This window comes from Pleurodeles waltl, chromosome 6 (genome assembly GCF_031143425.1).
Source record: "Pleurodeles waltl isolate 20211129_DDA chromosome 6, aPleWal1.hap1.20221129, whole genome shotgun sequence".
Classification (NCBI taxonomy): domain Eukaryota; kingdom Metazoa; phylum Chordata; class Amphibia; order Caudata; family Salamandridae; genus Pleurodeles; species Pleurodeles waltl.
This window is the reverse complement of record NC_090445.1, coordinates 459,955,334-459,980,462: the sequence shown is the minus strand read 5'-3', so window position 1 is coordinate 459,980,462 and position 25,129 is coordinate 459,955,334. Positions and strand designations below refer to the sequence as shown.

Here is a 25,129-nt window from a genome sequence, read left to right as displayed (position 1 = left end):
GTATTCTGGGTAACAGAACCTGGTGAGAGCCCCACAAGTCACCCCATCTCGGATTCCCCTAGGTGTCTACTTTACAAAAATGCACGGGTTTAGTAGGTTTCCTTAGGTGCCGGCTGGGCTAGAGGCCAAAATCCACAGTTAGGCACTTTCCAAAAAACAGCTCTGTTTTCTTTGGGAAAACGTGATGTGTCCACATTGTTTTTTTGCGCATTTCCAGTCACATGCGCTAGGCCTACCCACACAAGTGAGGTACCATTTTTATTGGTAGACTTGGAGGAACGCTGAGTGGAAGGAAATTTGTGGCTCCTTTCAGATTCCAGAATTTTCAATCACCAAAATGTGAGGAAAACGTGTTTTTTGGGCAAATTTTGATGTTTGCAAAGGATTCTGGGTAACAGAACCTGGTGAGAGCCCCACAAGTCACCCCATCCTGGAATTCCATAGGTGTCTAGTTTTAAAAAATGCACAGGTTTGCTAAGTTTCCCTAAGTGCTGGCTGGGCTAGAGGCCAAAATCTACAGCTAGGCACTTTGCAAAAAAACCACGTCAGATTTTAATGTAAGAATGTGATGTGTCCATGTTGCATTTCCTGTCGCGAGCATTAGTCCTACCCACGCAAGTGAGGTACCATTTTTATCGGGTGACTTGGAGAAAAACAGAATAGCAGAACAAGTGTTATTGCCCCTTGTCCTACTCTACATTTTTTCTTTCCAAATGTAAGACAGTGTGTAAAAAAGACGTCTATTTGAGAAATGCCCTGTAATTCAGATGCTAGTATGGGCACCCCGGAATTCAGAGATGTGCAAATAACCACTGCTTCTTAACTCCTTATCTTGTGCCCATTTTGGAAATACAAAGGTTTTCTTGATACCTATTTTTCACTCTTTATATTTCAGCAAATGAATTGCTGTATAAATGGTATAGAATGAAAACCCATTGCAAGGTGCAGGTCATTTATTGGCTCTGGGTGCCTAGGGTTCTTGATGAACCTACAAGCCCTATATATCCCGCAACTAGAAGAGTCCAGCAGACGTAATGGTATATCGCTTTAAAAAATCTGACATCGCAGGAAAGAGTTACAGTGTAAAACGTGGAGAAAAATGGCTGTTTTTTTTACCTCAATTTCAATTTCTTTTTATTTCAGCTGTTATTTTCTGTAGAAAAACCTTGTATGATCTACACAAATGACCCCTTGCTGAATTCAGAATTGTATCTACTTTTTAGAAATGCTTTTCTTTCCGGGATGCACCATTGGTTTCAAACCCATTTCTGTCACTAACTGGAAGGAGTTTAAAAGCACAAAAAATAGTAAAAATGAGTTATGTTCCAGTAAAATGCCAAAATTGTGTTGAAAAATTGGGTTTTCTGATTCAAGTCTGCCTGTTCCTGAAAACTGGGAAGATGGTGATTTTAGCATCACAAACCCTTTGTTTATGTCATTTTCAGTGAAAAAAACACAACCTTCTTCTGCAGCCCTTTTTTCCCATTTAAAAAAAAAAAAAGAATTTTTGCTGTATTTTGGGTAATTTCTTTGTCTCCTTCAGGGGAACCCACAAAGTCTGGGTACCTCTAGAATCCCTAGGATGTTGGGAAAAAAGGACACACATTTGGCGTGGTTAGCTTATGTGCACAAAAAGTTATGAGGGCCTAACCGAAAACTGCTCCAAATAGCCAAAGAAAGTCCTGGCACCTGAGGGGTAAAAGGCCTGGCAGCGAAGGGGTTAAGCATTGAAAAATATGTCTGAGCCCAAAGGTTGCAAACGCAGTGCCAGGAGTTGCAAGAGCAAGCTAAGGGTTGCAACCACACCCCATGCCGTGGTTCTCAGGTCTCTGCACCTGCTCTATCTCACCCTGGCATGTCGCAATACAATACATTCTGTGTCAAGTTCCTGTTCTCTTCACTCCCAAAAACAGGCTTGATGGTTGTTTCCTATTCTTCAATTTATTTTTAAATATTCATAAAGTTGCTAGTCACCAGGTTTTATGGTAGCATTTAAAATTTGGTGGGCCACCTGTCATAAAACTGCCACACCAGCAGCATCTGGCCTAATAAATGTGGGGTTGTGTACCCTGTCAGCAGACATTTTGTACCCTTGAAACGCCCCGTGCATCCTTGGCTGGTTTGTCATCTAGGAGAAACAAAATGTTGCATTAGGTTCACTGTGCTACGTCGACAAAGCAGTCCTTTTAAATTTAAAGTAAGAGTATTATTGTGCCATACATCCTTTAATTTTTCTCCCAGTGCATGTGATCATCCTCTGACTTTTTCTACTTAGGACTCTCATAAACTATTATGGTTTAGATAGCAGACTCCAAAAGAAAGGACACAGACGAGAATGGTGCCAGAGTGGCCATTTCCATCCGTGTTGAGTTTTCTGGTAGAAGTCACCAATGGCAGCAGTCTGCCATCAGAAACATTCTTCCCGCTACAATACATGAGATGGGCAAGTGACGGGGGAGGGACGGCACCCATTACGTCTGGGCAAATCCCTTGACAGCCTGCTGCCACTGTTTATTAATTGACGAGTCAATTAAGTCAATGAGCAATTAGAAAAAAAAACGTAAATGAGTATAATTGTGATATAACATCAACTATTGTCAGTCCTCTGAGATTTTGCAAGAGATGTTTAGAAAAGAACCGTTATTTCTGACCCTTTGTTTGCAGGACTGCTTTAATGAAGCTCTTCATTCTTTTCAGAAAGCACCATGAGGCTGTCTACTGCACCTACGGATGAAACAAGAGCTAGTATATCTACTATGGACAGTAGGGGGCGCAGCGAAGGCCCACAGAACAGACGTAGCTTTACAAGGAGCTCCAACGACCCAGAGAGAGGAGTATCAGATGCCCACCTCATTGAATCCTCTAACTACACAAACGTCAAAGAGGGGTACGTTACTGCATCTCTTCCATGTGTGATAAACTGGCTCTGTTGTTGCAGATTATGACATACTGTGGATACACTGTTAGACAGTGGCTACCAGGCACACCCGGTTTGATACTGCAAGAACACAAACTCTACCTGTTCACCTGAGCTGCCTTTGCTGTGCCTTCTCGAAGTGTGTTACTGAGTTAATCTCGGGGACTTCTGCTAAAGGTGATCAGATGCATATACCAGTGGCTGACTTCCTCATTCTGTGTAGATGTAAGTCCTTCTATCTCTCTTCATAACACTTCTGGTTCTGTCATCTTCCTTGCACTGACCCGCGCTGTCACTACTGTGTCTTTGTGCCTCACGTAAGTAGCCTATAGCATGGGACACATTAAATGAGGAGTGCACTCAGTCTTTTTTTTTTTTTTTTGTATATGTTTATTGAGAAGTACATGTCAATATACAGACTGTGTTAAATAGAGAAACAATACATCAAATTATGGCCATATATGAAAAATATTATGAAATATTAACTTCTCAGATTTCTAAACACAAAAAAAAACACAAAAAAAACATTACACATGTATCAATAAATGCAATATATGAGATTATTTATAAGGCATCCAACTATGCATTAACTCTTAGAAGTAGACCTATAACAGAAAATATGGAAAGAAAGAATTATGCAATATGTATTAAACCATATATTATAGGGTGTTAGAAGACAGTCGAGATAGTGATATCATGCAAATCCACATATATAACATTTCAAATGCAGATATTCCTGCCAATTCAACAGTGTTGAATTGGTGAACAGTAAGTCCTACTTAAAATAACAGTGTTAATGGGTGAGATATCAATTGTCTTAATAACAGCATGACTCAAAACAATAATAAAAATGTCTTAATAAAGATAGGAGACAAAGAATGAGAAAACGTTTACGTGTGAATATTAATAGAATATGTATTAGCTAGAAAGGGTTTCCAAATTTTGATGAAAATCCCAACATTATCTTGCAATCTGTAAATCAGCTTTTCATATGATGCCATGTTATACATTTCAATAAGCCATTCATCATGTGTAGGACGTTGTGGTGTTCTCCAATGTCGTAATATACAAATTTTTGCTACAGTGAGTGCAATAGCAATCAATCTTCTTGTATGGTTTGTTAGATTTGGGAGATCAGTAACATCATGTAATATAACTAATTTTTCTGTTAAAGGAATGGGCACATGTATAGCTCTGTGTATAGAGGAAGTTATAGAAGACCAGTATTCCGTCAAAACTGGACATCGAAATAAAATGTGTAGGATATCACAGTCCTCATGAGGACACCTCCAACAGGTAGAATGGTGTAGTAAACCTGCTGCCTTGAGTTTTTGTGGTGACCAGTACCAATTATGAAGAATTTTGAAAAGAGTAAATTTCATTCTTGCCTCTCTGATTCCTTTATCCATGTTCATAACAACATCCGTCCAGTCCTCATTGGAATACGCTACATTAAGTAATCCTTGCCATTTGACGTGGAGTTGTGCTAGTAATGGTGATGAATGTAGTTTATGCACAATGAGATTATAAAATCCAGAGACCGCTCCTTTCAATTTCCCCCAAGTTTTTAAGTATTGTACGACTGGGGAATCCTCAGGTATCCACGGAAATGGTCCTAGTCTACTAAGTAGAGCTTGTTTCAATTTTAAGTATTTCCCCTTTTGAGAGCTAGGGAGTTGAAATTCTATCTGAAGCATCGTAAAGGTTTTAAGCTTGCCTTCTAAAGTGAATAAATGATCCAGCATTAGAATACCTGCTCTCTCCCATGTATCCCAGGAAACTGTCTGTTTCCCTATTCAAATATCAGCGTTATGCCATATGGGAGCCTTATTATGTAGCCTTGGATTACTCTTAAGGAGTTTGTGGGAGTGTATCCAAATCTTAAGCATAGACTGAATAATAGGGTTAGAACTTTGTAAAGCAGGCGATTTATGAGTATAAAACATTTGCAAACCTGAAGATACCTTTAAAGATTGCTTTTCAATAAGAACCCATAGTGGGGGGTCATCCTGTATTGGCCAAAGATAAACCAATTGAGATAAATGGAGGGCTGTATAGTAATGTTCAATGCATGGTAAACTAAGGCCACCAGATCGCCTGTGAGCAATAAGTTTGGAGATTTTGAGTCTAGGTCTCAGAGATCCCCAAATAAAGGTTTTAATACCTTTGTCAATGTCTCGCAGTATTGATATTTTAACTGTCAAAGGTAACATACCTAAAACATATGTGAAACGAGGCACTATAATCATTTTCACTGCCTGGACTCTACCCCAAAAGGACAGGTTAAGATGGGACCATTTTTCATATTCTGACTTCGTTTTAGCAATGAGTGGATCTAAGTTATCTTGAATCATACGTTCTAAACCAGTGTTGATATAAATACCTAGATACTTCAGGCGATCCGCTTTCCATTGAAAATTGTAGCCTAAGATAGCTGCTTTTGTTGTGCCCCGGGACAATGGGAGAGCTTCACTCTTATTCCAATTGACTTTGTATCCAGAAATGTTTGAGAAGTGGGAAATAGTAGACATGAGTGCAGAGAGTGAAGTAGGTAGATCTGTAAGTGTGAGTAATATGTCATCCGCGTATAGAAGTAGTTTTGAGATGCCTGCTGGTGTAGGAATGCCTGCTATTTGTGAACACTGTCTTATTGCTGCAGCCAGTGGTTCAAGTGCAAGAAGAAATAAGAGGGGCGATAAAGGGCAACCCTGGCGGGTACCTCTTTGCACTAAAAAGGTTTTTGAAAAGAAACCCCCACAATTCACTTGTGCAGATGGTGTCTTGTATAACCATTTAACCTTAGAGATAAAATCATCACCTAATCCCAACCTATGCAATGTACGGAACATATAACTCCATTCAATGCGGTCAAAGGCCTTTTCAGCATCTAAGGATAATGCTACTCTGTCTTCTCCAGCATCCTTAGAAAACCAAAGTATGTGAGCCAAAGTGCGGAGATGGCTACGAGAGTTTCTGCCTGGCATGAATCCAACTTGAGAATTATGTATGAGTTTAGAGATAACTTGTTTGAGTCTTTTGGCAAGAATGGTGGCTAATAGCTTTGAATCTGTATTCAGAAGAGATATCGGACGATAGTTACTGCAGTATAATGGATCTTTCTCAGGTTTGGGAATGACAGTTATGATAGCTTTATTTGAGAGTGAGAAGAGACTACCAGATTCCTCTGCTTCTTTATAAACCTCATAAAGGGCATCTATTGCTTCTGGTTTTACCCAACAGTAAAATTCCCCAGGAAAACCATCTTCTCCCGGTGCTTTATTGTATGGGAGACTGGAAATTGCTTGCACAATTTCATCCTTTGTTATTTCGCCAGTCAGTATGAGCTGGTCCTGTTCATTGAGACAGGGTAGTGTTATTTTATCAAAGAATTCCTGTTCTATGAGGAGTTCATCATCAACTTCTGAACTATATAACTTGGTATAATAATCTGCAAACGTATTAGCTATTGCTTGAGTCTCAGTTATTAGTTTACCCTCAGGGTTATATATAGCTGGAATAGCTGTCATAGCTTCTCGCTGTTTTAATCGTGCCGCTAGTAAACGGCCTGCTTTTTCTCCTTGTTCATAATTGCGAGCCTTAAGTCTATATAGCATATATTCTGCTTTGGAAGTATATAGTGTATTAAGTTCCATCTTCGCTTTTTCCAATCTGCATCTGGAAGCTTCAGTTGGATTACTAAAATGAGTATGTGTCAGTGTTTTGATATCATTTTCCAAAATGGCCTGTTGTTCTATTCTGCGTTTATTTGTTATGGCAGAATCCCTCATAATTTGCCCCCTAATAGTGGCTTTTGCGGCTGCCCATAATATTTGTGAAGAAGAAACTGATCCTTTGTTATCTTTCATATAAGTAGTCAAATGTGATTGTAATTGTGACTTTTCTGCTGGTAGTTTGTAGCGCGATATGTTTAATCGCCATGGTTTCCTACAAGGGCGTTTCAGACCCCAATCAAGCTGGAGACTGATAGGAGCGTGATCCGACAGTGCAATTTCTAAAATATCACAATCTAGTACTTGTGGTGTAATAGAATGTGAAATAAGGAAGTAATCTATTCTAGAATGGGAATCATGTACTGTTGAGTGATATGTAAACCCTTTGTCTGATGGATGTAGTAAACGCCAGATATCGATCAAACCATGATCTTCTCTGATGTCTCCCAGTATGGCTCTATCTCTACCATGAGTTGTGTCCAGGGGACCTGTCCTGTCTAAGATCACATCTGGCGCAAGATTCCAATCGCCTCCCAAAACTATTCTGGAAATTCCCATTTCTGTTAGAATTCTATTTAGATGAAGGAAAAAGGGGGCTTTAGTCCCAACAGGGGCATATATGGAACCCACTCCTAATATATTGTTACCAACTTTAAGCTTCGCTAAAACAAATCTACCATCCTCATCTGACCATGACTGAAGTATTTGGCATTGCAGTGTTTTCCGTATTAGAATGGCTACACCACTTTTCCTAGTAGTAGTGTGGGATGTAGCATCTCCTGATATGTGAGAAGGAGATTTGCAGCTGTAAAGTATCTGGCCTACCCAATCTCGTTTTAATTTTTCTGATTCTATATCAGATAGATGAGTCTCCTGGATGAGAGCAATATCAGTATGTTTGGAGGCTAAATAGGAAAGAATTTTCTTCCTTTTAATGTAATTAGTAAAGCCATTGACATTGAGAGAGACAATTTGCATAGGACTTGTTGTCATGATGATGACTAAAAATGTTAGAGTATATTTGTACTGTGTGAAACAGAGTCAAAATGCTAAAAAAGGGAAAAGGAAGTAGATAAACTATATGGTAATGTGATAATGAGAACTTACTGGAGGGAAAAAATAAAATAAATAAATAAATATCTGGAGTATAGTAAACCTGAAACCAATATGTGGAACTATAATCATAAAATATTGTTAACACTAAACTCTAAATAGTGTAAGTACACCGTTCTAAGTGCTAGAATGTAAAAAAACACTGCAGATCAAATAATATGTATCTTTCGTCGGTGGGTCTAAACCTCAATTCGAAACCCAGACTCTGGAGGGGAGGAAAGGAAAACCACTCATGGTAAATAAATTATACGAAAAAACACTCCATGGAGTTATAAAATCTATCCAAGAGAAAATCTGCAAATACAAACACAGTAGGAAATGTACATGGTTATTGAACAGCAATATATGAGGATAGGAAATAAATCATATCCATCAGAATTAATAATTGTAGTAAAACACTAATAACATTATATTAATACATAGCATGTATAAATATACTCATCTAGCTGGAAGAATTGATAGTGGAAGGTTGAGCATCAGTTACTTTATTAAAAGACGTGGGTGACTTTAGAGGTGATCTCGATTTGTCTCTGGGATTTTCCTGTGTGAGTGACTTTACGCAGTGGACTGCTTTATCTCTGTCAAACTGTTTCTTAAAGGTACGGACGTGTAATCTACCGGTGCGATGGCTTTGTGGATCTTTCTGTAATTGAAGCGGACTATTCATAGATGTTTTGTCCAGTGGCGTTGAGTCCATATGTTGGTCATCCAAACTGTCCAGGAAGCACACCAGATCCTCAGGCTCCGTGTAGTACCTTGAGTTCCCATCCATTGTGATCCACATTGTGGCAGGTTCTAAAAGACCATATTTGATATCCCATTTGCGAAGTCTTGGCCTAAGTTGCAGGAACGCTTTTCGTTTGGCATTGGTTTCAGTGGAGAAGTCTGCAGCAATAAATACTTTATGGCCTTCCAAGTCATACGGACCATGTTTACGAGCAGCTGTTAATATTTGGCAGACCTGTTCATGGCGTAAGAGGCATGCTATAATCGATCGAGGTCTAGATTCAAGAGTTGAAGTTGAAGTTCTTGATCGAATTCTGTGAGCTCTCTGCAACTCAAGGGGATGCTCAAAAGATATGTTCAGTAGCCGCGGTATTAACGTTAGTAGCAAGTTCTTCACATCATTATTGACTTCCATTTTTTCTGGAATTCCATAAAAACAAATGTTATTTCTTCGGGCCCTGTCTTCCAAATCTATAACTTTTTGTTTTAGGTGCCAGATATCCGGACCCCAATACTCTGCATTATCTAATTTCTCTTCCAAAAAAGTGGTTCTTTGATCTAAAATTTCCACTTTTGTATGAAAACAGTTTAGATCCATCCGTATTGTCTTCATTTCTGTAGCGAGATCTGAACTTTTTACATCCATAGATCCCAATCTTTGCCCCACGGCAGAGATCTCTTTTAAAATAAGGTCCATAGAAGCAATGTCTTGTGGGACAACAGTAGACGTGCCTGGAGGTACAGTGTTCCCTACTATTTGTGTAAACAAAGGCTTTCTATTAGATTTGCCACTGGCCATACTGTTATATTTTAATGTTAGAGAAGACAATAAATAAGTACAGCTTAGTAATCAAATATGATATCTAATTGACTCACAAAGTAGGTAGATATTAACACTGTAAATGGTGACAGACATCTGGGATTTTAAAATTATGGCTATATGTTTTCAAGCAGGTGTCGCTGAGAAACAGTGCATCAGAAATGTTGTACAGTTTTCGTCTGCCTACCCAAATTCACTTTACCCCCTCTGCTGATAGGAATTCCGGCGTTTATGTAATTTCGTAGTAGAGTTTGAATTGTCAGATTTAGAAAAATATCTCTGAAGTGAACGTTTACATGCTTCTCATACAGCTGCCTTTCGACATTCAAGGAAAGGAATTTCACATATCTCTTCAGAAGCAGAATTCCTGATAGAATGACTAATTTTCACAAACTCTGTCAGCTGAAGGAATGGTGTACAACACTCACTTGCCAAACTGTATTTACGCCACACACCTGTAGACAAGAAATTCCTGCGCTTACATAATCACGTAATGGATCCTGAACAGTTAAGTGAAGAGAAATACCTCAGAATTGAGAGTTGTCAGAGGCTTCTCTTACAGCAGCCTTTTCACTTATCTCACCAGCAGCTGACTGTGTTTCCTGACAGAATTAGTCTTTGCCACAGACTTCTATAATTTTAAAAAATAATGACTGAATGCTTTCAGACAGGTGTCCCTGAGAATCAGTGCATCAGAAATAGCTCACATGTTTTGCCTGCCTATCCAGATTCGCTTTACGCCCTCTGCTGATAGGAATTCCAGCATTTACTTAATTGCGTAGCAGACTCTAAACTGTCAAATGAAGAGAAATACCTCAGAAGTGAAAGTCCATATGTTTCCCCAACAGCAGCCTTTCAACTTTCAAGAAAGGGAATTCCACTTATCTGTTAAGAAACTGGCTGTATTTCATGACAGAATGAGTAACTTTCACAGAGTCTCTCAGCTGCAGAAATGGTGTGCAACACTCACTTTCCGAACTGCATTTGCTCCACACACTTGGCTGACAAGAAAATCCTGTGCTCACATATTTACGTAAGAAGTCTGAACAGTTAATTGAAGAGAAAATACCTCAGAGTTGAGACTTGTCAGAGGCTTCCCTGTGCTGTGTGGAGAGTTCAACCAAAGGTCAACAGTTATTTAATTCCCTAAACACGAAGAAAGCCCCTTATCTCTTCAGCAGCTGACTCTGTGTCCTGACAGAAAGTGTTGTTCTTTGCTCAGCTGAGGGGCCGTGTAGCCGGCTTCTCCGTTTTAACTGGCATTTCTTACTTGGAAAATAACTTCAGAGTTATGTTGCTGTTATCGCATGTATATTTCCTTTCATTCTGACTCCAAGGAGGCTTTTTGACAGCTGTTTGGGTAATCCTTCTCCCCTCGAGCCTCGGAGCTCTACCTTGAGGCGGCCATTTCAGACGGCAGCCAGACTCCGCCGCACTCAGTCTTTAAACAACCTCATTGTTCTACAGGCTCAACTTCTCGCTCTGCACCCCAAAATATAAAAACAATAAAAACAGGATTTGTTTCATAAGTGGATTTAGGGTGCGTTGGGGCATAGATGCATAGGATTACAATTTTGGGCAGTGACTCGATAGAAACTGCTTCTTGTATTATAACATCCATTTGCTTTCTGGACGCCTAATAATTCAAAGAAAACACAAAACCTGTCTCAGGTCAGCATTAATGACAGTCTAAATTCAGCTAGGTTCGATCATAAAGCGTGACTGATTCCCATTTTCCCCCACAGCTCTCTAAAAAGTAAGAGGAATCTACTGCTGGTTTTGGTGCCTTCACTGCTGCTCGGACTTGTGCTGATTGCTGTTGTGTTATTTGTCATCACTAAAGCGCGGTGCATGAAACAAAGAGGTGAGAGTTGTTCCATTAAGGGGTGTCTTAATCCTGACACACACAGTATTTATAAACATTTATTTGTAAATTACAATATGCTGCCAGAATCTTTTGGATGTGTAGGGAGCAGCATTGGCAGTGTTTTCCGTGTTTGCTTCAGGGGGATTTTGCACTACAGAAAGGACTGTAAACATATAAATGGGCCCTTCTTTATTTCCCATTGACGATACACAAAGTTAGCATCTTTAAAAATGGTCGTTCCCCCATTCAGATCGGGACGAGGCCCTATGGAAATAAATTACACAGGCAAAAAAGGCCCTGTGATACGTGATGTGGCAATGTAATGTAATCCATGACGTTATTTGTAATGCGTGATATCATGTGAGAAGGAGTTGGTATAATGTAGTTAACCATAACTGCTGACGTTTACATTTTATATGCTTTGTATGGTACATATAGTTCCTCTTTACTGATAGTCTTTGCCCAAAATATTTATGGTTATTCATGATATATACATTAAGTAAATAACTATAACTTACTTGTGTTAAGATTTTATTTTACGTGGGTTTTTGATCCCAGCTCTAAAGTATCTGGAAACAAAGTGTGACCTTATTTTAAGCACAGCACCGAAAGTCATTGCACCAGAGTCCATTCAGAAATACTCTGGGAACGGACTGTGGTCCTTGGCCACGCCTTGTGCCCTTGTTTCCAGATCCCACTCACTATGGACTTCGATCAAGTGTAGCAGGCTCTGAAATCAGCTTGTGGGCTTTGGCCACAATCTGCGCACTGTGTCCCATGCTTCGGCACCCAGTGCTCCTATTCCTAGACAATACTTTGGCCTTGCATATCAGGATGCCCATGCAAGAAGCGGTCTGTGAGTGCCCACTCCCTTCTGCTTGTGGGCTCTGGCAGGAGTTTCCCTGGGCAGAGTCGTCAGTTTTTCAGTGGACAATGGTTACAGGCAATGTCTTTCAGCCATGCATTACCCGGAACCCTTGCCACCCCACTGCCTGCTGAGCATGGCCTTTCGATACTACTAGGCCCCAGGTGGAGATGGTGACATTGGCATGTTTTCTGCTAACATAGGACAGTGAGTGAGGCCATGGTCTTGATGGTGGACTCAAGTAATCTGGCTATAGATTAAATTTTTGTCGATTTTATTTAGTCGAATGGCAGCTAAGAAGGTTAGCTCAAATGGTACTCAGTGGGGGCGGTGCCCCACTGGAGTTTTGTAAAAGGAAAACTAAAATGATAATAACGCTATGTTATTATTATTTTAATTTTCCTGGGACTAAGAGGGCGGTGCTGGGCTGGAGAGGCCAGAGGAGGGCTGGAGGAGGGGTAAGTGCACTATAAAGTGCACATGTCTTTTTGGCCGGCCGTCTTGGGCCAGCCAAACAGACATTCACACTTTGCATGTTCTCTATCGGGCTGCATTGCACAGCAAAGTGGAGAACATGCACAGGCTCCCACTCCTAATCTAAGTGCCAAAATAGACCATTCAAACCAATCACAATGCTGCTGTCATGCTGGTGACAGCAGCGTTGTGATTGGCTGGGAGCATGTGTACTGCTGAGAAGAGGAAGAGGACAGAGGAGAGATGCAAAGGTAAGTGTTTTTAAATATTTTTGTAACCCCCCCCTGCCACCCCACCACTCCCGTTCAGTGGCAGCCACCACTGATGATGGCACTGTAATTAAAACTGGAATTGTGAGGTGATTTTACGGCTCAGACAAGGAAATCATATGGTTACCTATGCTTTAAAAAGAGGAGAAGGCTTTTTATTCTTTAAAAACTGCAGGACCTTTTAGTATTTTGGAGGTTTTTTAAATAAATGTTTTCTATATTATGTATTTTTACTTTGTTGATGTATTGTAGAGATAATGTTAAATCCGTTGGTCAGCTCACATGTCATGGTGATCTGTTCTGACATAAACATAGAACCTCCTGTGTAGTATTTGCTATGGGGGTTCTATGTTTGTCAGTTAATTCTTTAAGGAGTTCTCAGGGGCCTGTGATTCCTGTTCTCTCTTAGTCTTCAATAAAATGTCTTACCTGGAAACTGTAGTCCTCTGGCGTTTGCATGCTTGAAAGGAGACTTAGCACTGATGACCAGTACCAGGAGCTTTGCTGGCTCAGTGAAATCACCAGCTGTTCCTGAAGCCATTGATTGGCCACCTGCATGACATTGGGAATTAGACCACTACCCTGCACACGGCAGACCTGGGAAGGACTCAATCTACAGTATACCCTTCTCCTTAAGGAAGTGGAAGGAGGAAAGTATTTTCTTTTGTTATCATTTTTTTCCCCATGGATCACTCGCATTGTCCCTTACACACACTTTCTTTGTGTGTATTTCTGTGAGCTGCTGATCGTCACATGCATTCACGCACAGCACTTTGAGCAGCCATATTAGATTTGGCCTGTGTGGTTCATGGTTTTCGACCAAACCTATCTTGGTCTAAGATGCAGAATAAATTTTCACTTGTGACAATGGTGGTGAATGAGTAACCTTACTTTTGTCATTCTTGGCACACAAACAACAATCCTTCACAAGCTCCTCAACTTGATGATTCACCCGTGGCCACCAATACCATTGTCTCAGCCTATATTTGGTTAAACTCCTCCCAAGATGTTCCTCATGTGCAAGACTGATTACCTTCTCCCTTAACCTTGGTGCTGGTATTATCCTTGAAAGTCTTAGAACCATTTCACCAGGAAGACTCAATTGGTCATGGACATTACAAAAACTCTTCAGAGATTGAGGCAAATTCTTATAATCAGGCCAACCCTCTACTACATATTTGGCCACTTCTCTAGAAACCTTACCGTTTCTACCGTGCTGAACCCATTAATCCACTATTACAGCATCTTCCGTTAACCACCCAACCAAAGAGTGAACATCTGATTCTGTTTATACCACCACTTAAGAGTAACCTGGATAGACAATCTGCAGCCTTATTACCTGTGTCTGGTACATATTCCACTAGAAAATTGAAATCCAACAAGCCTTAAGACCACCTTTTGATCCAAGGTGTCAAGTTTACTCTGCCTTTGCATGTGAACATCTATGTAAAAGGTATATGGTCAGTCCTAATTGTGAAAGTGATGACTCACAAAAAAGTTTAAAATGTTGCACCACTCATGATACAACTAAAGCTTCTCATTTAATCACAGAATATCTTTCCTTCATTCCTTTGATTGAATAAGATGCATTCACAAACACTCTCTCCTCTCCATAAACCATCTGACAAAGGACTGCACTTAAACCATATATACCTGCATCTGTAGACAACAAGGTTTTGTGCAGAGTGTCTAAATGCCCCAGGGTTAGTGAAACACTAATACAATGCTTCATTACACTTAATGCAGAGTGTTGGACTTTTGCTTATGCAGGGTCATCCCCAGACTTTTTTGCCTCCTGCCTCCTATATTTTTCTGACATGTTGCTGTTGGCTTTTCAACTCTGAGCACTTTACCACTGCTAACCAGTGCTAAAGTGCATATGCTCTCCTGTTTAAATTGTATGTAAGTGGTTTATCCATGATTGGCATATTTGATTTACTAGTAAGTCCCTAGTAAGGTGCACTAGAGGTGCCAGGGCCTGTAAATCAAATGCTACTAGTGGGCCTGCAGCACTGGTTGTGCCACCCACATAAGTAGCTCTGTAATCATGTCTCAGACCTGCCACTGCAGTGTCTGTATGTGTATTTTTACACTGTAAATTCGACTTGGCAAGTGTACCCACTTGCCAGGCCTAAACCTTCCCTTTCCTTACATGTAAGGCACCCCTAAGGTAGGCCCTAGGTAGCCCCAAGGGCAGGGTGCAGTGTATGGATAAGGTAGGACATATAGTAATGTGGTTTATATGTCCTGACAGTGAAATACTGCCAATTTCGTTTTCACTGTTGCAAGGTCTGTCTCTCTCTCATAGGATAATATGGGGGCTACCTTTAAATATGATTAAAGTGTAGATTCCCCTAGAGAGTAGATGGACATGTGGAGTTTGGGATCCCTGAACTCACAATTTAAAAATACATCTTTTAGTAAAGTTGATTTTGAGATTGTGCGTTTGAAAATGCCACTTTTAGAAAGTGAGCATTTTCTTGCTTAAACCATTCTGTGACTCTGCCTTGTTTGTGGATTCCCTGTCTGGGTCAGTTTGACAGTTGGGTTGTTTTTCACCTCACACCAGACAGTGACACAAAGGGAGCTGGGGTGTGATCTGCATTTCCTGATTAGCCATCTCTGCTGGGAGGGAGGGGTGGAGTGGTCACTCTCATCTGAAAGGGCTGTGCCTGCCTCTGACAATGCTGTCTCCAGCCCCCTGGTGTGTGTCTGAGGCCTTGCCTGGGCAAGGCAGGATTTCACACGAAGGTGTGAGTCCCCTTTGAAGAAAGGTGACTTCAAAGACTAAAATGGGTATAAGAAGGGCACCCAAACTTACAAACTTTAGAAACACTTCTGGAATCAAGGGGAACCTCTGCCTGGAGAAGAGCTGATCGCTGAGGAACAAGTGCTGCCCTGCCTGTGACTGTGCTTTGTGGAGCTTTCCTGCAGTGCTGCTTCTGCCAGAGTAAGAGGGCAAAGACTGGACTTTGTGTGCCTTCCATCTTGAAGAAGAAATCTCCAAGGGCTTGATGTAGAGCTTGCCTCCTGTTATTGAAGTCTCAGGGATAGCAAAGACTTCTTCCTGCCAGCACCTGGAGTCTCTGGAGAGACCCCTACTCTGCTCTGTGGTGCCCTTCCAGTTCCTGGGACCCTGAAAGGAGAGGCTGGCAGCCTAAGGACAAAAATACACGCACCGAGCACCGTGCGGAGAAAAGATCGACGCGAATCCGATCGCGGCTGAGAAAACGACGCGACGCCGGCTCCGCAGCTGAGAAACGACGCCGCTGGAAACGCGACCGGAGAATCGACGCCCGGAGCAGGAGAAACGACGCGCAGCATCGCTGACGAAGGCTGAGAGATCGCAACCAGCGCCGCGGGACTTCGGACCGTCGCGTGGCTGGCTTTTTCGACGCGCCTCGCCGAGCCGAGCTGTTTTCGACGCATATACCCGTGCCGGGTTATTTTCGACGCACACCGCCCGTGCGGGGTTATTTTTGACGCAAACCAGGTACATTTACACGCTAGCAGCGCTAGTGTGGTGTTACAACTACCTAAAGACTCTTTTTATTTTAAACCTTTAAAAAATCATAACTTGACTTGTGTATGTTGGATTTTTGTCGTTTTGGTCTTGTTTTGTCTAGATAAATATTTCCTATTTTTCTAAACTGGTGTTGTGTCATTTTGTAGTGTTTTCATTAAGTTACTGTGTGTGTTGGTACAAATACTTTACGCCCAGCACTCTGAGGTTAAGCCTACTGCTCTGCCAAGCTACCAAGGGGGTAAGCAGGGGTTAGCTGAGGGTGATTCTCTTTTATCCTAACTAGAGTGAGGGTCCTTGCTTGAACAGGGGGTAACCTGACTGTCAACCAAAGACCCCATTTCTAACATTGGTGACCAGCGGTCGGGATTTGGACTTGTATTTGTACTTGACATACAGTAATTAAGTGTACACTACTGTTTTGATCTCAGACCACTACGTGACCACATACTACTTGTCTTGTGATTCTGCTTTTTGTTCTCTGATGTCCTCCTGGAAGTATTGCTAATATTTTTGGACTTTGGTTTTTGGTTGTGAAGCCTTTGCAGAATGGAAGTCAATTTCTGGCACCTATTTATGTATAAAAATTGGCAGCTTAAAGCATTCTGCATGGAAAGGGGACTGGCTGTGAACAAGAAATCCAGAAGGGAGGATCTTGAGTCAGCCCTGTTTCAGTATGAATTGAAACGTTGTCAGGCAACACCACCAAATGAGTCTGAGGAGGATAACTACTCTGAGGAGGAGGACTACTCCAAAGAGGAGGGCAGTGGCCCTGAGGAGGGAACAGAAAGAGATGATTGGCTCCTAGCTCGAATCCGGAGTCTGGAAGAGCTAGATGCAGAGCTTAAGAGGGCTGAGGAGAAGAGAGCCTTAGTCCTGGAAGAAAGGAGGAGGAACTTAGAGATTAAAAAAATGATTTATGCTTACGAGCTTAAATTGAGAGAGCTGGAAGTCATGAGGGCTGAGTCCAGCTGGAATGGTGGCAGCAACAATTGTATATCCAGTGATGCTGCAGAAGTGCACATGCCCAGAGAGGTGGTGCCCTACTTGAAGGAGGGAGTTAACACACGCCAGGAGGTTCAGGGGTATGAGGTAGCTCCAGTGATGCACAGGGTCTCTGAGGTGGATTGGGGAACTGGCATGGGGAGTCATATTCCTACTGGTGGGAGGGACACTCTACTGACTCTAGGTGAGAGTGACAGGGAGAGGGGTTCCCCCCAGGTAGAAGTCCTGGTTATGGAGTGTGAAAACATCCCAGAAGAGTATGGGTTGAGTATCAGGGACAGTCAGGTACTGTCTCACCAGTCTCAGGAGGGTGATGTGGGGTGCTTTTTCAAAGCAGAGTCACTGGATGGTTGGGTGAAGGGTACTTTGGTTAATTCATGTGAGGGGCTGAGTGATGTAATTGCTGGAGAGCATATGTCTAGTCCTTATTTTCCAGAGCTATGCCAACACCAGGCGGAGTGTGAGTTCTCTGACCCCAGGGAGCTTACAATGGAGGCAGACTTCTGGGTGAGTACCAGAGAGTCTGAAGAGGCATTTGGGGGTGCTCCTGAGAGGAGTGGTCTAGGTAGTTCCCAACCAGGTGAGGTAGGGAAGGATTGTAGTGTCCCAGGTAGGTCCCAGTGTAGTGGGATGGGTGAGGGACCCCATGTCCAGTCTCAGAGGAGAGGGAATGGGGATGGGTTGAGGCCCAAGGTGCCCGAGATCCGGTCCCAGGTCCTGGAGGGTTCCCTGCGGGAACACCAGGAGGGGAGCCTAGCCTGTACCATAGGGCCATCTGTTGAGGGAGACCCCACAGTGTCAGGAGAACTTGGGGGGGCCGCTGTAGCCAGCGTCCCACCAGTTCTGGTGTCTGGCAGTACCACTCCTAGTGAGGGGGTGCAGAAGTCCAGACAGAGGGTTGAGAGGGGGTTGCGGACCCCAGTGGAGAACCTGGAGGGTCAGGGGTCAGCTCTGAGAGCAGAGCCCCCCATGAATGACCTTGGTGAGACCATTTCTGGGTTGGGGGGAATCCAGACTCTGTCAGATGGGCAGAGGTCAGGAGACCTGCGCCAGCCAGACTCTTGTGTGGCCCTTCGGGACAGTGTGTCCCTTGAGGGGGGTAAGTGTGCCCCCCTGGAAGTCCTGGTGTGCCAGGCAATGGTTCAACCGCAGGGTGGTGATTCTGGGTTGAATGATCAGGTTCAGGGGGTAAACTCTGACCTGATGGGGGGTAAGTGTGCTCCCAAGGAAGTCCTGGTGTGCCAGGCAGTGGTTCAACCGCAGGGTGGTGACCCTGGGTTGGATGACCAGGTTCAGGGGGTAAACTCTGACCTGGTAGGGGGTAGGTATGCCCCCCAGGAAGTCCTGGTTTGCCAGGCAGTGATCCAGTCTGTGGGTACAGACCCTGGATTGGGAGGCCAGGTTAAGGGTGTCCCCCCTGACCTGGAGGAAGGGGCTACTGCTAACAGTGCCCCTACCATGTTGTCTTCTGGGGGGGTCACTCCTAGTTGGGTGGTTCAGGACCCCAGAAGAGAGGGCAGGGGGAGGGAAGCCTCACCCCTGGCCCTGGTCCAACCTGAAGGTACAGACCCCAGGTTGGAGGCTCAGTTGCAGGTTAACATCCCTGCACTGAGGGAAGAATTGTGCAGGACTGCTTCTACAAGCACCCTGACAGTTTTTGACTCTGGGAGTGCCGCTTCTGCAGGGAGGGTACAGAGCCCCAGAGGGGAGGGCCAGGGTCAGGTTGTCATCCCTGACCTGGTGGAAGAGAGAGTGGTCAAAGGGTGCCAGGCACCTGGGGCTACCACCCCCCACTCTCCACAGTCACAGTGGTTAGAGAGGCCTGAGGTCGGGCTCTCATCCCTGACAGTTGTCTGGGGCCACTGTGGCTTGCTGTCCTGGTGGACAGAGTTGCCCCTGGGGGGGGGAGGACGAGAGTCACACCCCGGGGGTGGAGTGGGCAACACCACTGTGTTGGCCCTGGTGGTACTATCTGCCCATTGCAATACATCTGTGAGCAAAGTAAAGTTAGGTGTTGCACAGATGGTGTCTGTAGATGTGGAGAAGGGTTCCCCATGGGTTAGCTTAGTGGGCCCTGAGAGTATGGACAGAGGGATCCAACTGGAGTCAGGAAAGCGTAGAACTGGAACATGCCCCTGCTGTTGTGGGCCTGGGTCCCTGTTCTATCGCCCCAATCAGGGAAGTACATCAAGGTATTGATTGTTCTCCCCTGGCTTTAGGCTGGTAGGGGGTCGTGTTGGACTTTTGCTTATGCAGGGTCATCCCCAGACTTTTTTGCCTCCTGCCTCCTATATTTTTCTGACATGTTGCTGTTGGCTTTTCAACTCTGAGCACTTTACCACTGCTAACCAGTGCTAAAGTGCATATGCTCTCCTGTTTAAATTGTATGTAAGTGGTTTATCCATGATTGGCATATTTGATTTACTAGTAAGTCCCTAGTAAGGTGCACTAGAGGTGCCAGGGCCTGTAAATCAAATGCTACTAGTGGGCCTGCAGCACTGGTTGTGCCACCCACATAAGTAGCTCTGTAATCATGTCTCAGACCTGCCACTGCAGTGTCTGTATGTGTATTTTTACACTGTAAATTCGACTTGGCAAGTGTACCCACTTGCCAGGCCTAAACCTTCCCTTTCCTTACATGTAAGGCACCCCTAAGGTAGGCCCTAGGTAGCCCCAAGGGCAGGGTGCAGTGTATGGATAAGGTAGGACATATAGTAATGTGGTTTATATGTCCTGACAGTGAAATACTGCCAATTTCGTTTTCACTGTTGCAAGGTCTGTCTCTCTCTCATAGGATAATATGGGGGCTACCTTTAAATATGATTAAAGTGTAGATTCCCCTAGAGAGTAGATGGACATGTGGAGTTTGGGATCCCTGAACTCACAATTTAAAAATACATCTTTTAGTAAAGTTGATTTTGAGATTGTGCGTTTGAAAATGCCACTTTTAGAAAGTGAGCATTTTCTTGCTTAAACCATTCTGTGACTCTGCCTTGTTTGTGGATTCCCTGTCTGGGTCAGTTTGACAGTTGGGTTGTTTTTCACCTCACACCAGACAGTGACACAAAGGGAGCTGGGGTGTGATCTGCATTTCCTGATTAGCCATCTCTGCTAGGAGGGAGGGGTGGAGTGGTCACTCTCATCTGAAAGGGCTGTGCCTGCCTCTGACAATGCTGTCTCCAGCCCCCTGGTGTGTGTCTGAGGCCTTGCCTGGGCAAGGCAGGATTTCACACGAAGGTGTGAGTCCCCTTTGAAGAAAGGTGACTTCAAAGACTAAAATGGGTATAAGAAGGGCACCCAAACTTACAAACTTTAGAAACACTTCTGGAATCAAGGGGAACCTCTGCCTGGAGAAGAGCTGATCGCTGAGGAACAAGTGCTGCCCTGCCTGTGACTGTGCTTTGTGGAGCTTTCCTGCAGTGCTGCTTCTGCCAGAGTAAGAGGGCAAAGACTGGACTTTGTGTGCCTTCCATCTTGAAGAAGAAATCTCCAAGGGCTTGATGTAGAGCTTGCCTCCTGTTATTGAAGTCTCAGGGATAGCAAAGACTTCTTCCTGCCAGCACCTGGAGTCTCTGGAGAGACCCCTACTCTGCTCTGTGGTGCCCTTCCAGTTCCTGGGACCCTGAAAGGAGAGGCTGGCAGCCTAAGGACAAAAATACACGCACCGAGCACCGTGCGGAGAAAAGATCGACGCGAATCCGATCGCGGCTGAGAAAACGACGCGACGCCGGCTCCGCAGCTGAGAAACGACGCCGCTGGAAACGCGACCGGAGAATCGACGCCCGGAGCAGGAGAAACGACGCGCAGCATCGCTGACGAAGGCTGAGAGATCGCAACCAGCGCCGCGGGACTTCGGACCGTCGCGTGGCTGGCTTTTTCGACGCGCCTCGCCGAGCCGAGCTGTTTTCGACGCATATACCCGTGCCGGGTTATTTTCGACGCACACCGCCCGTGCGGGGTTATTTTTGACGCAAACCAGGTACATTTACACGCTAGCAGCGCTAGTGTGGTGTTACAACTACCTAAAGACTCTTTTTATTTTAAACCTTTAAAAAATCATAACTTGACTTGTGTATGTTGGATTTTTGTCGTTTTGGTCTTGTTTTGTCTAGATAAATATTTCCTATTTTTCTAAACTGGTGTTGTGTCATTTTGTAGTGTTTTCATTAAGTTACTGTGTGTGTTGGTACAAATACTTTACGCCCAGCACTCTGAGGTTAAGCCTACTGCTCTGCCAAGCTACCAAGGGGGTAAGCAGGGGTTAGCTGAGGGTGATTCTCTTTTATCCTAACTAGAGTGAGGGTCCTTGCTTGAACAGGGGGTAACCTGACTGTCAACCAAAGACCCCATTTCTAACACAGAGGTACAATCCATGTTCTATTAAAACTTCTGCCCAGTCTTTAACAACATACTGAAATGCAACAACATTTGAGCAAGGTAAGGAATGCATTTTGAACAGAACTTGACTAAACCTACATATGATCTCACTTGATCTTTGTTGGCTGGTGAAGGTGTATCAACAATGCTCCTAACCAATTTCCATTTTGGACTTATACCATCACTAGAGATGCTATGACCTAGATAGGTGACGGATGAAACTCTGAATTTACAATTGTTCCTTTTTAGGATGTCTATGGTCTTGCATTCTCACCAACACTATCCTCAAAATGTGATCATGCTTTACTTGAACAGTCCCAGGCATCAAGATATCACAGTGGAAGACTAAAATATTTGGTATATGTTCTGAAATCTTCATTATCACTCTCTGGAAGCATGCTACTACCAAACCCAATCTGAATGTCCCAAGAGGGTTGTCAAATAAAGTAAATTGTCTGTAATCTGTATGTAGAGAAATCAGATGATAAGCAGAGGACATAGCCATCACTTTAAACAATTTAGTTTTCTTCAGTGTGCTAAGGATTCAGTAATATTGGGGAGTAGTTGTCTATCCACACAGATATGTTTATTCAGGTCATGCAAGTCTGTTCGTATTTTCCTCCCACCATCCTTTGGTGCCAGACACAGCTGGAGAAAGCCACCCTGATGACCCAACCACCTCTATACCACTCGCCTCAAGGTGCTTCCTTAGTTCAGCTTTCAAGGGATCCAGCATTAGGTTAGGAACCTTCATAACCTCATGGACAGATTGAACAGCATATTTCTTGTGAATGATGCCTTGCCTGAATGTTTTCAGTAACCCTAGTACATCTGTGAAATCCTGATGGAACTTCTGAAAAATGTCAACATTCTCATCCTACTAAGACAGCAAAATGACTTTTTCCAATAAAATAGGGTTGAGTGTGATCCCCTTTACACCTTGGTGACGCTAAGCCAAACAAGCATTTGCAATACAATGGGTCACACATTTGCTCGAGTTAGAGCTATTAGCGTTGTAAACTCCTAACTGTACTTTTCTTGCCACGTAAACTGAAAATGAAAAGTAAAACAGTTTCACATAAGCAACCCGACGGCCACCATGAGCGTGAAGGAGACACACAAAAGGAAACAGAAGTTCACTCACAGTCAAACACATGGGCAAAAGTGAAATTATCCATGTAACAGGGTCGATGTCATGCAAAGCGCTCAACTACTTCCCAGCAAGATCGCACTGCATGGGAAATAAAAAGAAAAGGTAGTCCAGAAGCCATTTGGAAAACACAGAGCCTCGTATGTTTTCAGTAGTTTACCGGTGCCTTTGAGGAGGGCTATACACCAGAAAAAGCATGACCTATGCATGCCTTTCACTAATGAAATCAAGCGAATTTTAAAAGGCAAGCCCACAAACTAACTAAAGTGATGGGCTTAACATGGGTGTGGTTAAAAGCTCACAGAGAGATTACAACAGAGGCCAGAGCACTTGTGCGCTCAACCCTAAAACTGATTACCTCTTTTTGCAATGTAAGCCTTTCCTACAGTTTCTTTATCCCTGAATTGTTATATTATTACAGTGTAACCTAGCACATCAATTTTCTCTCCGCCGTACCCTACAGGATTGTTATCACAGTTTGATAGCTTAAGGTCTTACACATAAAAAACATAATTCAGTTCTTATCCCCAAATATTATCCCCAACCATGGTGTATGGAGAACCTGAGTCTGCCAAGACATTTATGGGTTTACCCCCTTATAAAGTCACCATAGTGTTACCATCAAAGGTACCATCAGCTTTAACATTTAAAACCATCGGTTTTTCACTCTGCAGGTGATATATTTTGCATCTTGTTGCTCCTATGTACTCGGGGGCAATGATCCTTAGTCCTGCACTTCTTGCAAGTTTGCACCTTGGCAAAACACCTAGGACTATTGGAGAAATGCCCCTCACTACTACACCTGAAACATTTTCCTTGCATCTCTTTAATTTTCTTACTTCCCTTAGTCGAAGTCTAACTGTCCACATGCATCAGTAGTATTTTATTATTAAATGTATTTAAATTACTAAAGTGCATTATGCCCATAGGCCTCAGAACACTAAAACAAGAAAAGAAGCTACTTAAAGGAGGTTACAGTCACCGAAGGGAGAAAAGCCAAATTTTCAATTGCTGATGGAAGGCAGTATGAGAAGTTGAACGCGCAATGTGGAATTGCAGCGTGTTCCACCGTTTAGCCACTGCTACTGAAAAGATGCGACCACCCCATTTAGCCTTCCTGATCCTTAGAATATTCACCTTCCTAAGAGAGGAAGATCTCAGCAGTCTCTTAGGAGGGAACCAGTGAAATAATTAGATCAGGGGTAGTAGCTCCTGAAGGTGCAGCACCTGATGGACCATATAGAGAACTATAAAGTTCACCTGCTTCCTGACAGGCAGCCGGTGCTAAAATTGCATGCTTCTCTTACTAAGTGGTGTTTAGTTGCAATCAATACCAGTCAGGCTGGCCCATTTTAAATGACCTGTAGTTAATTTAGCAATGACTTATAAATGTTTAAATATAATGCATTGCAATAGTCAAGGCATGATGTAACAAAGTGCAGTAACTACCTGTTGTTCTAAGCTCCACTGGTATAAGAGGAAAAATCTTTTTCAGGATTTTGATGATGTAAAAGCACAAACTTACAGTCCTTTTGACCTGGGTATCGAAGGTAAGAGTATTGTCAAAAAATGACTCCTTGGTTTTTAGCTGAGACTACTGGAGTAGGTAAGGGGCCACACATCTCTGGCCACCACAGCTCCGATCACATCGAATGCTGTACCCCAAACACCAGGAACTCTATATTTTCAGCTTTTTATACAGTTCTCCTTCATCCAGATGATGATATCCATCATACAGAGTTTAAATTTCTCTACCACTGATAGCATATCATCAGATATCGAGACGATGATCTGGGTGTCATCTGCATAGGAAGCCGAATGACCGCACCAGTTTAGCGAGAAGGGCCTCCAAAGACTAAACAAGGTGGGACTGAGGGAAGACCCCTGTAGAACTCCACAAGGGAGTGGAAATGGTGCTGCCCTGAAGTCGCCAAATCTGACGGTCTGGGTCATATTGGTAAGAAAGAAACCCAATAGATCCTGAGAGGTATCCCTCAATCCTCCCTAGTGCAATCTTTGTACCAAGTGGGGTGGGGATATCATATCAAGTGCCGCTGACAGATCCAGTATAACCAGGATTGCCATGCCACCCTGCTCCACAGGGGAGTGGAAATGGTTTTGCCCTGAAGTCGCCAAAGCTGACGGTCTGGGTCCTATTGGTAAGAAAGGAGCCCAATAGATCCTGAGAGGTATCCCTCAATCCTCCCTAGTGCAATCTTTGTACCAAGTGGGATGTGGATATCGTATCAAGTGCCGCTGACAGATCCAGCATAACCAGGATTGCCATGCCAC

At 43.3% G+C, this 25,129-nt stretch overlaps 1 protein-coding gene across 4 annotated transcripts in view; it reads left to right on the top strand.

The window, feature by feature from the left end:
* The window catches only part of LOC138299898 (polymeric immunoglobulin receptor-like), a 258,007-nt gene that overhangs the window by 156,713 nt on the left and 76,165 nt on the right, over positions 1-25,129 (top strand). For all 4 annotated transcript variants that reach the window (XM_069238601.1, XM_069238604.1, XM_069238602.1 and 1 more), the window contains 2 exons: positions 2,698-2,887; positions 11,053-11,171. In XM_069238601.1, the coding sequence (XP_069094702.1) occupies positions 2,698-2,887; positions 11,053-11,171 (309 nt within the window). The remainder of the gene's footprint in view (positions 1-2,697; positions 2,888-11,052; positions 11,172-25,129) is intronic.